This window comes from Zalophus californianus, chromosome 8 (assembly GCF_009762305.2).
Source record: "Zalophus californianus isolate mZalCal1 chromosome 8, mZalCal1.pri.v2, whole genome shotgun sequence".
NCBI classification, from domain to species: domain Eukaryota; kingdom Metazoa; phylum Chordata; class Mammalia; order Carnivora; family Otariidae; genus Zalophus; species Zalophus californianus.
The window spans coordinates 137,073,535-137,088,451 of record NC_045602.1 but is presented as its reverse complement, the minus strand read 5'-3'; the positions used below and the strand labels follow the sequence as shown (position 1 = coordinate 137,088,451).

The following is a 14,917-nucleotide window of genomic DNA, read 5'->3' as shown; positions in this document are numbered from 1 at the left end:
TTTGCGGTGTGGGTTTTCAGCTAGACCAAAAAATGACCATTTTCCGGGATTGTTTACTAAAACAAAGATTTCATATATTTCATTTTTAAAAGAAGACAACATAACTCTGAACTTTTAAATTGATATGTATTTTAAGGGAATCAACTTTTAAATTGATACATACTTTAAGGGAATCAGCTTTTTTATGTCAGCATAAGAATAACCAGTCATAACATTTGTGCTTGTGTTGGGGGGACCAGTGATGGCTTAAGACAGAAGTAAAAATAGAAATATGGAAATGAAGGTTGGCATGTGTTCGTAAATGAGGCTGAATCTTGAAAACAGAAATCAGATGAAGCCTATCCTATATATGAGGAAGAGAAGCAGCAGTATTATCACCTATAGAAGAGACAAGTCTGAAAGAGCATCACATTGCTAGTGCAGGGAGTGCAGTATTGGGGTACTTGGAACACAGATCACACTTGTGGGAAGATGCTGAAAGATGTACTGCATCTGGTGACGTGTCTGGACTTTGAAGCAGTGTGTTCTAAGCCAAGGGGAAACATAAGATTCACATGCTCTCAGGGAGTTTACAGTCGTTTGTAACAGAGAGTAGAATACTGTCATCAGTAAATACTTCTTAAAATTGAACTTGCGAGTGAATCATTTAAATGGCTGAATGACTACAAGTCAATATGTAGGGGCTGGCTTATTGCCAGGATTGGAAGCTCTTTCTCCCAGAACTTCATTGCTTCCTTGGCTTGGATAATCCCATTTCTTAGGTTTCAGAGAATATTTAGAAAGTTGATTGTGCTTGAAAGGCAAAAAAGGGAATAGAAACTAAAGCTATTCTCAGCAATATGGATGAATCTTAGAAACAATGGTGAAAAGCAGATCATAGAATGTTACCTATGAGATGATGCTATCTTATAAAGTTCACTATATTTAGGGATATATGTGAAGTAAAACTTTCTTTAAGACCAAATGAATGAGAAATAATTCAGGATAATGAAAATATTCCCTTTTGGCAGAGGGGATATTGAGCATCATAGAGAATACACATAAATAGATACATAATTTTTCATAATCCAGCTCTTAAACTGAATGTTAGATGTATATAGGTGTTCACGTTGTAACTCATGTATTCTCTTGCATGTTTAAAAAGTTTTAGGATGTAAAGGAGGAGAAAGGAAACTGGTAATTCGTATCCTACCAAACATTATAAAGTTATCAATGTCAATTTAGCCTCAAATCTCTTGTAATTTAAATTTTTGAATGAGTTTAAAGATATATTCTTGTTATGATTTTTACTTCTATGTAAAATATTCTAATAAATTTTAATTCCAGTTCTTACCTATTTGAAAACCTTATTTTCTTGAATTGCAGAAGCATCTTTAGAAAGGGGACAGCCAAGACCTAAAGTGGTAAAGCCAAGAAGCTTGTCTTCAAACATCACTCTAAAATGATTTCTCTTTTGTCATGTAAAAAAATTCATTTTTCATCTCATAATTTTATCCTTATTGTTACTTGTTTTTCCATAATTGTTGTCACCTTTGCATGCGTCCTCCTACCTTCTGCCTTTTTGGATCATGTTGGCCTGTTTTAGGTCTATTTTACTCTGTGGTTTTAGGAACTTTTCATATCTCCGCTTCTCTTTTTTCCTCTCCTTCTCTTTTTTTATGTAAGTTTAGGTAATATATACCAGGCCTCCCAGAGCTTTAATGACAGGGATAAAAAAAAAGGTATAGAGAAGATATTTGGGCAGAAAGATAAAATCCTGTCTTTTAAAAATGTTAAGAATCTTATTTATTCCTACAAATATTTTATGTATTTCTTGTCACAGTGCCAATTTTATAGAAAATAGCTTGTATTTCTTATATCTCAAATATTGACCTAATAATTCAGAAATTTTTCTCCTAAAGACACCCAACAAAAACATCACCAAAAAGGTAGAGGAGACAGTTCCAGATGGGAGAACCAGACTTCCACGAAGAGTGGCAAAAACCAAAAAAAATTATAAAGATCTTTCAAATTCAGAATCAGAGAGTGAACAAGAATTTTCACATTCGTTTAAAGAGAAATTGCTAGTAAAGGTAAATAGATACAATTCAGATTAATAATTTCTGAAAAGCCTGTGAAAATACTAAATATAGAATATATTTTTGCAGAAATGTCAAATTTGTCACATTTTAAGATTTAACCTTCTATATGAGAAATTTTATAGACTGAAAATTGATCTTTAGGCAGTATTTGTGGTACGTTGGCATTAGTGTTCCAAAACAGGCGTTTGACTCTGGGAAAATGATAACTTGAAGATAATATCTTTAAATTAGAAAAATGCTTGATTTTTCCAAAATTTTACTTCAGAAAAGTACAGACTGTCGGGAAGCTGTGAATCTTTCTCTCGAATGGACCTGCGGTTCTCCCCGTACACTGCCCACCTGTGTCCGTCCCTGGTTTCTGTCTTGTGATGTTACCGACGTACCCATAACCATCTGTGCTTTAAAGCTTTTTTAACGGGCGCCTGGGTGGCTCAGTTGGTTAAGCGACTGCCTTCGGCTCAGGTCATGATCCTGGAGTCCCGGGATCGAGTCCCGCATCGGGCTCCCCGCTCAGTGGGGAGTCTGCTTCTCCCTCTGACCCTCTTCCCTCTCGTGCTCTCTATCTCTCATTCTCTCTCTCTCTCTCTCAAATAAATAAATAAAATCTTAAAAAAAAAAAAAAAAAAAAAAAAAAAAAAAAAGCTTTTTTAACAAAGTCAAAAACAAAACAAAACAACAACAACCCAGTGCTTACAGTGGGCCAGGTGCTATGCTAACTTAACTTCTTACAATGTCTGAAGTACCAGAGGTGACTAGTACTCTGTCGACATCTCATTTTACAAATGAGAGATTGAGGCTCAGAGAGAGAAAGGTACACTGTTCTCGTTTCCCAGCATTGAACTTCCACCTCCCCTGTTCATAACCTTGCTGCCCTTTACTTGGAAGACTTTAAGGACTTTATAACGTATCTCCACATTTTCTATCACTTCTTACTTTCATTTACTATACATATAGCTGGCTAAGTCTTCCCAAGCCCCCTCTCCTCTTATCCCTCTTCAAAGAAAAACCCTGAAAATCTCCATATAGTGAAATATTCAGTGCATCAGAATACCTCTGCAAGCTCATTTCCCTAGTTCCCTGGTATATACCCAGAGCTGAAACAGATGGAGTATCCTGTGACTCCCAAACGGGACCTGTGATGTGCTCGCTTTGGCAACACATAATACCCAGTGAGACCCGTGACTCTCCACTTCCTGTGCTCTCTCCAGGGTCTCCCCTGGCCTTCGGAGGTCTTCCTTCACCGTCTGCCTTTACAACTCCGAAGCATGTCATGTACCATGAAATCCAGGAGCTCTTTCTGGTTTCCCCAAACTGAATATAATTTTCTCCTTACAGCATTTTGTTTGTATTTCTTAAGCTATTATAGTCCATATATTATATTTTCCTGTGAATTTGTCATATGTCTTCTAATATATTAGAAAGCCCTTCACTACTCATGTTGAGGCCCCTGTTATGCCTGTAAATAGTAATAGCAGATATTTAGTATTTCAGCACAATTTGTTTTATGTGTCTAAGTATAAATTATTTGTATTCAAGTATGATTTGAAAGTTATCAATACATTTAGGAGGAGAATATCCATTCCAGAAGCAAAACCATGAAGCTTTCAAAGAAACAACAGAACACCGTCTCTGCTGAAACACAAAAGGATGTATCAAAAGAATGGAAAAATTCATCTCTCCTAAAAGATGCTATAAGGGATAACAGCCTTGGCTTATCTCCTATATCCTTATCTGGGAGCCCGTCATCTATAGAAGTAATGAGATGTCAGTATCATTTTTTCTTTTAAATATTCAATAAATTTCTATTATGACTCTGAAAATACAGTTTGAAGATTAATCTTAAATATGCCCTTCAGAATTATAGGTAGTCAAAACTTCATTTTTTGAACTAGTTAATGCTGGTAACTTGGTCTTTGCGAAATAGACATCGGGACAGTGTCCCTGTGACACTCGTCTTTCATGATAGGAAGTTAAAGATCAAATGCTTCGGTATGGAAAATATTTAATGTATATTTACAAATTATAATGTGAAAGCTGAATAAACTTTTAGGTTTTTAATCCCCAAATATATTTAATAACATGAAAATAAAGATGGGGATTTCTACTTTTTTTTTTTTTTTTTTTTTACATTTCATTGACAAAAGTCTCCAAGGAATATCATGGTCATTCTGTGGACCCATAGCAGATTATCTTCATGATTTGAGGTTTACTTTTATTTAAAAATAACTGACAAAAATTTATATTCTTTGGAGCTCTGGTGTACACACACACACACACACACACACACACACACACACACACACACACACACACACACACACACACACACACACACACACACTTTTCCAGCATAGAAACTGTAAGTTTGTACTTTTTATCTTCTTCACTTCCTTTTAAGGATATTTTAAAGCATTTCCAAGTATCCATCTTTTCAGTTAAAATTCAGGATTTAAATAAGTTAACATATACTTCCTCCAAAGTAGCTATATTGTTCTTTTCTAGAATATTTTCGTAGTGCTCAGGACCACTGACATGTCAGATAACCACATACTAGAAGACAGATGCACATGCCCTTATTCGACCTGAAAACTCTTTGAGAATTCATTTATACAAAGACTTATTTTGGCTATGAATTTCCTCAGCTATATATGAAGGATGTAGATAAGATGATTTCCCAAGCCATCTCCAACCAGAAAATTCTGTGACTTTACTATTTGACTATATTGGCTATGATGTCAAAATACTCAAGATAATACTTAGGCTGATCATCACAGAGCAGCTCATACCATAGTTCTTATGATTACATTTTAAATTAAACTATATTTTTCAGAGTCTTACAAATTTGGTCTTGATTTATTAAACATTTACCTTTTTAAATATAGATTAAGATTTGAGGATTTGATTAATCATTATATTCTTAGAATTTAATCGTACTATTTCTGAAGCAGACACCAGTGATAACACCTGTCATCTGTTTTTTGTGTTTTGTGAGGCAATACAGGTACAGAGAAAAGAGAAAGGGATGTTCCTCAGGATTATGACCATGTAACAAAATCCCTATCACCTTCTCCAAAAACTTCATCACCTGAATCCTTAGGCAGTAAATACAGAGTTGGAGGTCCAAAAAAGTCGCCTAAAAACAGTGACAGAAATTTATGTGCAAGAGAAAGTTGCTCGCCAATTCCACAATCCTTCTTGTTGGTAAGAATATACATTATTTTTTTCCTTTATCAGATATATCTGAAGGGGGTAAATCATTTGCCTCTTATCTTAATCAAATATACATTGCTTATCCACCTAACATAGAGTTCTGGGTTTGGTCTGCGGGAGAAGAATAACCTACCGATAAGTAAAATAGCCTCCATGAACCTTCTAGATTAATGAGTAGCTCTACGGGAGGAAGGATGTGTGGTGTGGGAGGTACTGAGTGCTACTAGGAGTATTGGGATAGCGATGATCACCCCCACGGTGGCACCACTCACTTGTCTATACGTCCAAATCACGTAGTTCATGAAGGAGTATTAACAAATTTAATGATACATGAAAAATTATCCTTCCTCTTTTGTATATTGTTATATGTACCATTTTTTTTAAAGATTTTATTTATTTATTTGACACAGAGAGAGAGAGAGCACAAGTAGGCAGAACAGCAGGGAGAGGGAGAGGAAGAAGCATGCTCTCCGCTGAGCAGGGAGCCTGACGTGGGGCTCGATCCCAGGACCCTGGGATCATGACCTGAGCCGAAGGCAGGCGCTTAACCGCCTGAGCCACCCAGGCGCCCCTGTACCATTTTTTCTTAATATGTAGGTATGTTCACAAGGATTGTAAAAAGACATTAAAGATACAGGAGTCAATTACGGTCAGAGTGAGGGAGGGTAATAAAACTGTCATGCCTGCAAGGAATAGTTTTAAGTTGTGGGTACTTTGGTACCAGTTTTCAAACCCCACCCCACCTCCTCTCCATTTTTTTTTTTTTTGACTTGGGTTGTATAAATGGCTTAAATTAGAGAATTTTAAAGCAGTAATAAAGTTATAGAACTGACTGCCAAGATAATATAGTTTACTATAACCAGGTATAGTAGAAAGAGTTTCGAGTCAGACAGATTCGCATTTAAATCCTGGCTCCACTCTTTACTGACTGTATAACATTTTATAAGTTAATGAGTCCCCCTGCACCTCAGTTTTCTCATCTGCACAGTGGGGCCATGAAAAATTAGTCTGATTGCGCACGCATTACTACCCGACACGTAGTAAATACCCAAATACATTATTCTCTTGTTATGTACTAACCTCTGTACACAGAGATGGAATTAATGAGAGTTCAGTACACCTACAGCCACGGTCTAAAATCTCTAAACCAAACTTCTGTCTTACCATTTTGAACTGAATGTTTTTATTCCTACAGGCTTTTAAGCTCCTTCTATTCTGTTTAGCAAGTAGTCTTTACAGAGCATATTTTTCTAACAAAATCTCTCATGAAAGCACCAATGTGCCAAACAGATAAAAATAGAGCTACACTATTTAAAGCCGGAGGTCTGCACCCTAGCCTACTTGGCCTCCCTCCCCAGTAACCCCATGGCACCTTTGCAAGACTCAGTTTCTACAGACCACAGTTTGAACACCAGTTTCCTCCTAGATCATCATCCCACCAGCCTTTGTCAGTATTGCTCTACTGTCCTTGGTTTCCCTGAACCCTTTCTCCCCTCAGTATTCCATCTTGCAAATCTCAAAACCTAGATAATCCCCCGCCCACTTTCTTTTATGCTACTCGGTGCTAGTTGGAATTTTAATTGTCACATACTTATTGGCCATTTGTTTCCCATTTACTGTTGACTTTTAGATATTAGAAATTTGCTATATCAGCTTACACTCCAACACTGCTACGTGATAGTGCCCATTTCTCTACAGTTTTAACTTAAGCCTGTTTAAAAAAAATCTTTAAAAAAAAAGATGGTTCTCTTTTTGCCAATCTATAATTATAGTGAGGAACTTTATTTTTTTTAAGATTTTATTTATTCATTTGAGACACAGAGATAGAGAGCATGAGCAGGGAGAGAGGCAGGGGGAGAGGGAGAGGGAGAAGCAGACTCCCCACTGAGCAGGGAGCCTGATACGGAGCTTGATCCCAGGACTCTGGGATCATGACCTGAGCGGAAGGCAGTCGCTTAACGACTGAGCCACCCAGGCACCCCAGTGAGGAACTTTAATCTGCATTTTACTGATTAACAGCATCAGTATTTCATGTTTTTTGGCCGGTTTCTGAATTGCCTATTTTTTTTTCTAATTTTTTAATTGCATCCTCTGATTTTTCTTATAAATTTGCAGGAGTTCTTAAAATATTCTAGATACTAATTCTGTATTGGTTACATACAATGAAAACATTCTTTTTCCAGTATGTTATCTTTTCACTTAAATAAAAAACTTCCATATGACAAAAAAAAAATGATACCATAAAATTTACCAGTCTCTGTGTTCAACAAATCCCTCAGCTAGAGTGAAATAAGTCAATCAGAGAAAGACATGTATCACATGACCTCACTGATATGAGGAATTCTTAATCTCAGGAAACAAACTGAGTGTTACTGGAGTGGTTGGGGGTGGGAGGGAGGGGGTGGCTGGGTGATAGACATTGGGGAGGGTATGTGCTACGGTGAGCGCTGTGAATTGTGCAAGACTGTTGAATCACAGATCTGTACCTCTGAAACAAATAACGCAACATATTTTAAGAAAAAAGAAAAAGAAGAAGATAACAGGAGAGGAAGAAAAGGGGAGTATGTCAGAGGGGGAGACGAACCATGAGAGATGATGGACTCTGAAAAACAAACTGAGGGTTCTAGAGGGGAGGAGGGTGGGGGATGGGTTAGCCTGGTGATGGGTATTGAGGAGGGCACGTTCTGCGTGGAGCACTGGGTGTTATGCACAAACGATGAATCATGGAACACTTCACCAAAAACTAATGATGTAATATATGGTGATTAACATAACAATAAAAAAAATAAAAAAAAAACTCATAAAAAAAAATCCCTCAGCTACTCTCATATTCCTTTCTGGTAAAAATACTGGTTTTGATTCCTTTTACCTTTAAGGTTTTCAATTTTTCTAGGATTTCTCTTTGCCCTTGGGTAGTGAATTAGTGCAGCATCATGCGTGAGGTACCCTCCTGTCTCCATCGTTTGCAGTGCTCTTCTGGGCACAGCCCCGGCAAGGAGGGGGACAGCTGGGAGGCGGGCTCTCTGCCCTGAAGCCACGTCGTCAGTAGGCCCTTACAGGGTGCTTCACCACACCACACCTCTCTCATTCTTGGCCCTCTACTCATTCATGTAAATTATGCAGTTTGTCTAAGGGAATTGCCATTTTCCAATATCGATACTGAGCCTTCTTGTCCACATATTTTTCTTTCTACATTTTGGTGCTATTTCCAACAAAATTATGCCAAATCTTCCACAAAGAAAATAGATTAATTCCTGTGTTTTATGTATTTTCCTTTTTCTGTATTAAAAAGACAATTTTCTGGGTTTTTTGCTTTTGTATAGAAACACTATTGATTTTTATATCCCCAACTACCTAGACTAATTCTATCATAATTCCCCGCCTAGGGCCTCTTGGATTTTGAATATAGACAATTACTCAATGATAATTTTTGCATTTTCCATTCCAGTCCTTATACTTAAGTTTTTTATTGTTAAGGTGATGATGACCTCAGGGGCAGTGTTAACTAGATACCATACCAGTAGGCGTGCTTATTCCGTAGTTTTTGGTGGTTACTTTTATCAAATTAATGTTTTAGTTGTCTAAGGATTTTTTCCCCTTTAATTGTGAATGGGTGTTGAATTTTAGCAGCAAATGAATTATTCCCTCAAAACACACATAGTTTTGGTTTCATATTGTTGTGTTTTGGCTTTAAATAATTTTCTAATTTCCTTTGGGCTTGCATATGTCTTGTTCATTCATAGCCCAGGCATACTCCAATTAATAATCCTTCTGTGAATGGAAAAAATATAAATTCTGTGGTACTTACACAAGATACAATTACAACAGCTACTCAGATGTAAACAATATTTATAGTTCAGAAAAAAGTTGATGGAAGTTGAACTTGCAAACAACAATGAAAATCCTATACAAAGCAGTAGAGGTTTAAAGGGTAGTATAACCATCCAACTTAAACTAAGATTGTTCTTACAAGAATCAGATTACTGGCTTTTAATAACTATATTTTAATATTTTTAACTGTTGCTGAAAATCTGATGTTTAAAGTATGCAGGATGGTTTGATCATGGAAAAAAGTTGAAATTTTTTAAATGAGAAGTTGTAAGGTCTTAAATAGTGAGGATATAGCTGCTGAATATAACTGGGACTTTCTGGTTTCATTATATAGAAATTTGGTTGAGCTTTGTGCCACTGTAGCAGTCCATCAGTTCATCATCAAAAATATTGTAATAACCTGTAAAACACAGAACGGTAAGGCAAAATTTTATAGCTTGGGGAGGGCTTGACCTCCAGCTCAGTAGATAGGCTTCTGTTCCTTCTCTGCTTGGTCTGGATCTACTACCTAATAAGTAGAGGAAGGCACTGGAGTGGGCATGCATTTTCATGGAATAGGAAAATGACTCATTTGACTGGAATGGAGAAACTTGCGTACTGAAACAGGAAAACACCAGGTTAAATGAAAAGGTGTGGCTGAAATGCAGGTTGAAAGAAGAGTTTTTAGACTTTTGTATGGCTTCCCATTCCCTGACTCAAAGAAATCAAAATCCTACTAAGGAAGAATAGTTGAAAAAGCCAGCTGAAAACTATTGCTGTAATTTAGGATTGAAGTGAACAGAGGAATTTTCATTAATGTGTGGTTGTGTTAGAGATGCACAGGAAGGGATATAAACGAAACTATCTGAAAAAGGAATGGACCCCGTTTGCAATTCCCTTGCTTTAGGGTTTGAGAAAGATGGTCAAAGGCGAAGCCAAGAGCACTTACAGAATTTGTTTCCAATTGTTAATATCTGTTTTAGGGAAGTCATTCCGCATCTCCACTGTCCCTGTCTAGTGAAGGAAGAGAGCAAATATGGTGTGACATGCCTTGTGACTCTCCTCATGTGTCAGGTTTGTAGTCCTACACTGCTTTAAAAACAGTATTACTGAACTACTGTGCATCTAAAGGAATTCTAGTTGAAGTCATAAAATTTATTCAGTTTAATTAATGTCAAATGGAAAACAGAACTTAATGCACAGTTGCCTAAAAACAAATAACTGAAAGCCTTTCTTTTAATAAAAGCAAGACAATTATTAGGTATTTTTAATCAAGACTGTAGCACTATTGTTTTTTAACTGTACCTAAGGCCCTACACAGCATCTCAGTCGCAAACGAATGTACATAGAAGATAATCTAAGTAATGCTGATGAAATACAGTTGGAAGAAGAGGAGGAAGGGAGAGTATACTTGCTTCCCAAAAAACTGTCTAAAACCGAAGATAGAGATCATCACACTTACAAAGGTAGGTAGATCAGATGCCTTTGTCAAAATGCAATTATTGTGGAACATGGTTTCTTAGATCATGAATGATCCACAAAATAATCCCCTCTGTAAAGAGAATTCTGGATCAGTCTAATAAGAATGCTTTATCACAAAGTTCACTTTATGTGAAAAATATGGCAGTAAGGGTCTGTTTGTACCCATAAATCTCCTTCTATTATTGATTACCACATATAAGCTTTACTGGAATATAAATCTACTGAGAGATTGGTGTGTCATTAAATATTTGGTTATTAACATGGAAATAGTTAAAAAATAATCAGTCCAAAAATGTTCCATCCCAATGTTACCATTGTCAAGAAGATTTTTTAGAAATCAAAATATTTTTAAGTTGAAAAATAGGTCTTTTATGTCATTCTTAGATCATACATAGAATGTGAAAATAAGATTTTGTTCTCAGCTTCATGAGACTTCTAAACTGCATGAAGTTTAACTTCAGACTAAATTTGTAATAATGCATATTTTAACTTTACCTGATTGTCTTCGTTTTTTAGTGTCTGGAAGTGTATCTCCATTATCAACAAATGACTTTTCTATCCATGGGGAGAGCTGGGAAAGTGAGATCTCAGGGCTAGGGGTGATGTGCGAGAGCCTCGACACAGAATTTAGAAGGAAGTTTCATGTGAGTTACCATTCATTAAATTATGATTTATACCCAGAAATGTGCTAAGATACTAGCTTTCTCCTAGACTATCAGCTGGGTTGATCCTTTGGCAACAAAATACCCATTTGTTAACTCCCTTGGTCCTCATGGACTGGTGAAAAGTGGAATGATTTGTCTTAGGAGCCAGGTTTCTCTTCAAAAATTTGTCCGTTATCCATATTCTTTCTTTTGCTAGATTCTTTCTCTTTGTCTTATTTCCCTTTTCAATTTGTTTACCATTTGGACTCTTGGCATGATTTTTCTTTTTTTCTGAACAATTTTCATGCCTCTCTTTATGGCACAGAGAGGACTTCTAGAGAGGGTGCCATCACAGAGCATAAAGGACGCAGCCCCTCTCATTCTGTGTCACCAGGTCTGCACGCCTGCGGAGCCTTAGCTGCTGAGGCTCCAGTGAGGTGATGTTTACAAAAATACTTTCTAGAACAATTTTTAATTCACATGCCTGTGTTTAGTTCTCTTTGCCTGCTGTTAACTTTACAGAAAAAAATCTTTTATCATCAGTCCCATCTCTTCCTTGTCTTTTTCTTCTCTCTGAAACTAAGAATTTGTATATTTTATTTTAATTATCAAAGGTCAACCTAGTCTAAACAGAGAAGCCCTGATTTATATATTCTGTTGTGCATCTGGCTAGATCTAGCAAATATGTTTTCATGGAAGATGGTAATTCTGAGTGAGCGTTACTTTTAGGCTCTGTTCCTGAAGAGAATTAGAATCAGTAGCTTTTTTGTAGATAATGTAGACAGTGGTGTCTTTACAAAAACAATGATCAATTAAACCCTTAGTCAAAACCTTCTTGATGGAACCAGATGCTGCTCTGACTGAGCTAATTAACACTTGGATTTAAATCACCAAGTTTTTCATTTGTTACTTTTCTGAGTTCTTAGTCATTCACATGGTAAAGCCTTTGTTCTTAACATAGCCTGGGTTAGATTATTTTGTAAAGGGTCTTCAAGTTAAAAATTAGTATTTTTCAGATCCGCCAAAAAATGATGGATTATTTTACTAAGCAATCTTGGAAAACAGCTCAACAACATCTGAACACAATGAACCATCAGATTCAGGAGTATAGGTCTGTAATAAAAACCTCTTTTGAAATCTTCTGAATGCTATAGTTTACAAAAATAACCTCATTTTGTTTCTTTAATAGGATCAAAAAACTTGATAAGTTCCAATTCATTATCATAGAGGAGCTGGAGAATTTTGAAAAAGATTCACAGTCTTTAAAAGATTTGGAGAAGGAGTTTGTGGTTTGTGCTTTTAAAAACTTTTTTAAAGAGCTACACTCGGGAAGACTTTTTGTTCTTGAGAAAATAATTTTAGATTTCATATACACACACTTGTAGACTGAAGCTTATGATAAATACCTTTGATAATAAGGGGAAAACCCTGAGAGAGAGTGTATAATATCTAGAATATGCTTAACATATAGCCACATTGTGTATTTAAATTAGGAATATAGTAATTCTCCAAGAGTTAATTTTTGTATTTTAAAATTTAGGATTTCTGGAAGAAGACATTTCAGAAGTTCAATGCCTATCAAAAAAGTGAACAGCAGAGGTTAGTGTGATGTTCTTTATACATTTTTAATTTTTAATCTAAAAATCGAATCACTATATTATAGCAATTTAAAATAACTACAAAGGTAACTCCTTTTGTTAGGCTTCATCTTTTGAAAGCGTCACTGGACAAAAATGTCTTCTACAACACTGATTACGAAGACACTGTTTTTACATCTGAGGTACCAGCTTTTACACGTTGATATATCATCTCTCAATACCTCTTTGCTGTGAAAATTGTACAGTAAATTTCATAGATGAAATATGTATTTATAGATGTGTTCACTGAAAGAAAACATGAAAATGCTGCAAGACAGGCTCCTGAAGGAAACGGTAAGTCCACTCTCAGGTCAGGGTTTCACGTGGACCGGCCACCAGTCAATGACAATTCTGTCACGGGCTTTTCTTTCTTTTTGGATTGAGAGAGAGTTTTAGCCCAATGATTTTTAGTTGTTTAAATTAGAATAATGGAAGCAAATTTATAGTAAAATATTAATAGAGGTGATTAAAATGAGTCCCTCCTAAGGAAAAAAGGAATATCAGTTTGCAGATTTTAAAATGAGCTAAAGAATGATTTCCTTGTACTGTATCTAAGCACTTTACACTGCAGCGGACCTCTGCTGTGCCTTCTGAAGGTGTGTCAGGACAGAGCTACCCAGAAGGAATTACTGTATACTTGGACAACAGGACTCCATTTACTTAGATTTGAGGATAGAAGTAGTTGACTTTCCCGAGGTCCAGTAGGCCAGCAGCTGCATTCTGGGGGAAAGGCTCTCCTGGTGGGTGGGTGGTCCAAGTGAACGTGTCTTTGGTGTTGTCTTAGAGCTGGCAGACATTCTTCTGTATACTGTGATACATCCTGCCCACAAAGATCAGTACTAATGCACTTAATTTTAATAGAAGCTCACTATGCTGGAATAGTAGAAGATCAGGACTTTGTGGCTAAGCCACCTTAGCTTGAAGCAAACAAGCTAACTAGACTGGTGAATGAAATTCAGTCTAGAAAGAAAAAATGTCAACAATTTGGTATTTGAAAGACTGGATCTCTAAGTTGATCTAGAATATCAGTGATGATCCCTGAACTCTGTAGCTAGCTAGGAATAAATCCCAGGGGGCGGGCGGAGAGGAGTTAGATAGAAGGAGCACTGGTACGAAAGAACCTTATGAAAGGGATTGTTTTAAAAAGAAGCCCAAGTAATAGCTAGCTCTTTTTTTTTTTCCTGTTTGTTTGGTGGTTTTACAGTGATAATTTAAAATCTAAGTGTGATTTTCCCCCCCCACCGGCTATAGCAAGAAGAGGAGCTTCTTAATGTTCGCAGAGGACTGATGTCATTATTCATGGCTCATGAAAGAAATGTTCGTGTGTGATGTCTAGTTGTTACCGAGTTTTATCCACTTACTCCTTTTTGTAACAGGAAATACCAGAGTAGCCCTACAAAGAGAAAAATACACATGTCACCCAGGCAAGAGTGCTTTTGTAGGAGCCTCCAAATCCAAAGAAATGTCATCTTATGGATGAGAAAGAACTACTTTAACATGACTCCAACCTCAAGAGACTTCTTTCTCTAGAATATTACTCTTCTTTTAAAGAGAAATTTTTGGGGAACCAAACAGTAAAAGGAATTTGCTTGTTTTTGTAGTAATATTTACATTGCACAAATCTTACCAAGTTAACTATACTCATAAAACTAGTTTCTTTAATAAACTATAAACTAAAGTTTATCGTATAAAATATATATTTAAATGAATACAGTTTGTACTAAATATAAGGTATTACTAGTTCAGAATATACTATATGTAATAAAAATTTAGCCATGCTGAGAAAGGGGAGAAGGCTCGGATTTAAAATGGTTCCCTGAGTGTAAGTCAGTCAGTACTTTGAGCACATTGTGGGAGAGTGTGTTTATTCAGTTATGGCTCCAGTTATTTTATTGTCTGAACATCTTAATTCACGATAGAAGTCTTCACTCCTAAGCAGGCTGTTTTGACCAGTACTTTTTAAGCTCCTAATAGTCATTGTAATAGTATCTTGCTAAAATATAAACTATACATTTAATTGTATAATATATTAAAGTTAAAATAAATACTATGT

General features: G+C 36.2%; 1 protein-coding gene across 6 annotated transcripts in view; it reads left to right on the top strand.

Moving 5' to 3' along the window:
- Positions 1–14,917, top strand: part of SYCP2 (synaptonemal complex protein 2) — a 101,005-nt gene extending 86,088 nt beyond the window's left edge. For 4 of the 6 annotated variants that reach the window (XM_027623503.1, XM_027623501.1, XM_027623506.1 and 1 more), the window contains 13 exons: positions 1,366–1,403; positions 1,902–2,072; positions 3,647–3,845; positions 5,074–5,282; positions 10,085–10,175; positions 10,412–10,567; positions 11,100–11,227; positions 12,244–12,338; positions 12,417–12,516; positions 12,768–12,826; positions 12,929–13,007; positions 13,102–13,158; positions 14,116–14,917. In XM_027623503.1, coding sequence (XP_027479304.1) covers positions 1,366–1,403; positions 1,902–2,072; positions 3,647–3,845; positions 5,074–5,282; positions 10,085–10,175; positions 10,412–10,567; positions 11,100–11,227; positions 12,244–12,338; positions 12,417–12,516; positions 12,768–12,826; positions 12,929–13,007; positions 13,102–13,158; positions 14,116–14,193 — 1,460 coding nt within the window. In that variant the 3' untranslated portion in view covers positions 14,194–14,917. The remainder of the gene's footprint in view (positions 1–1,365; positions 1,404–1,901; positions 2,073–3,646; positions 3,846–5,073; positions 5,283–10,084; positions 10,176–10,411; positions 10,568–11,099; positions 11,228–12,243; positions 12,339–12,416; positions 12,517–12,767; positions 12,827–12,928; positions 13,008–13,101; positions 13,159–14,115) is intronic. The other 2 variants (XM_027623504.1, XM_027623505.1) reach the window with 2 other exon arrangements.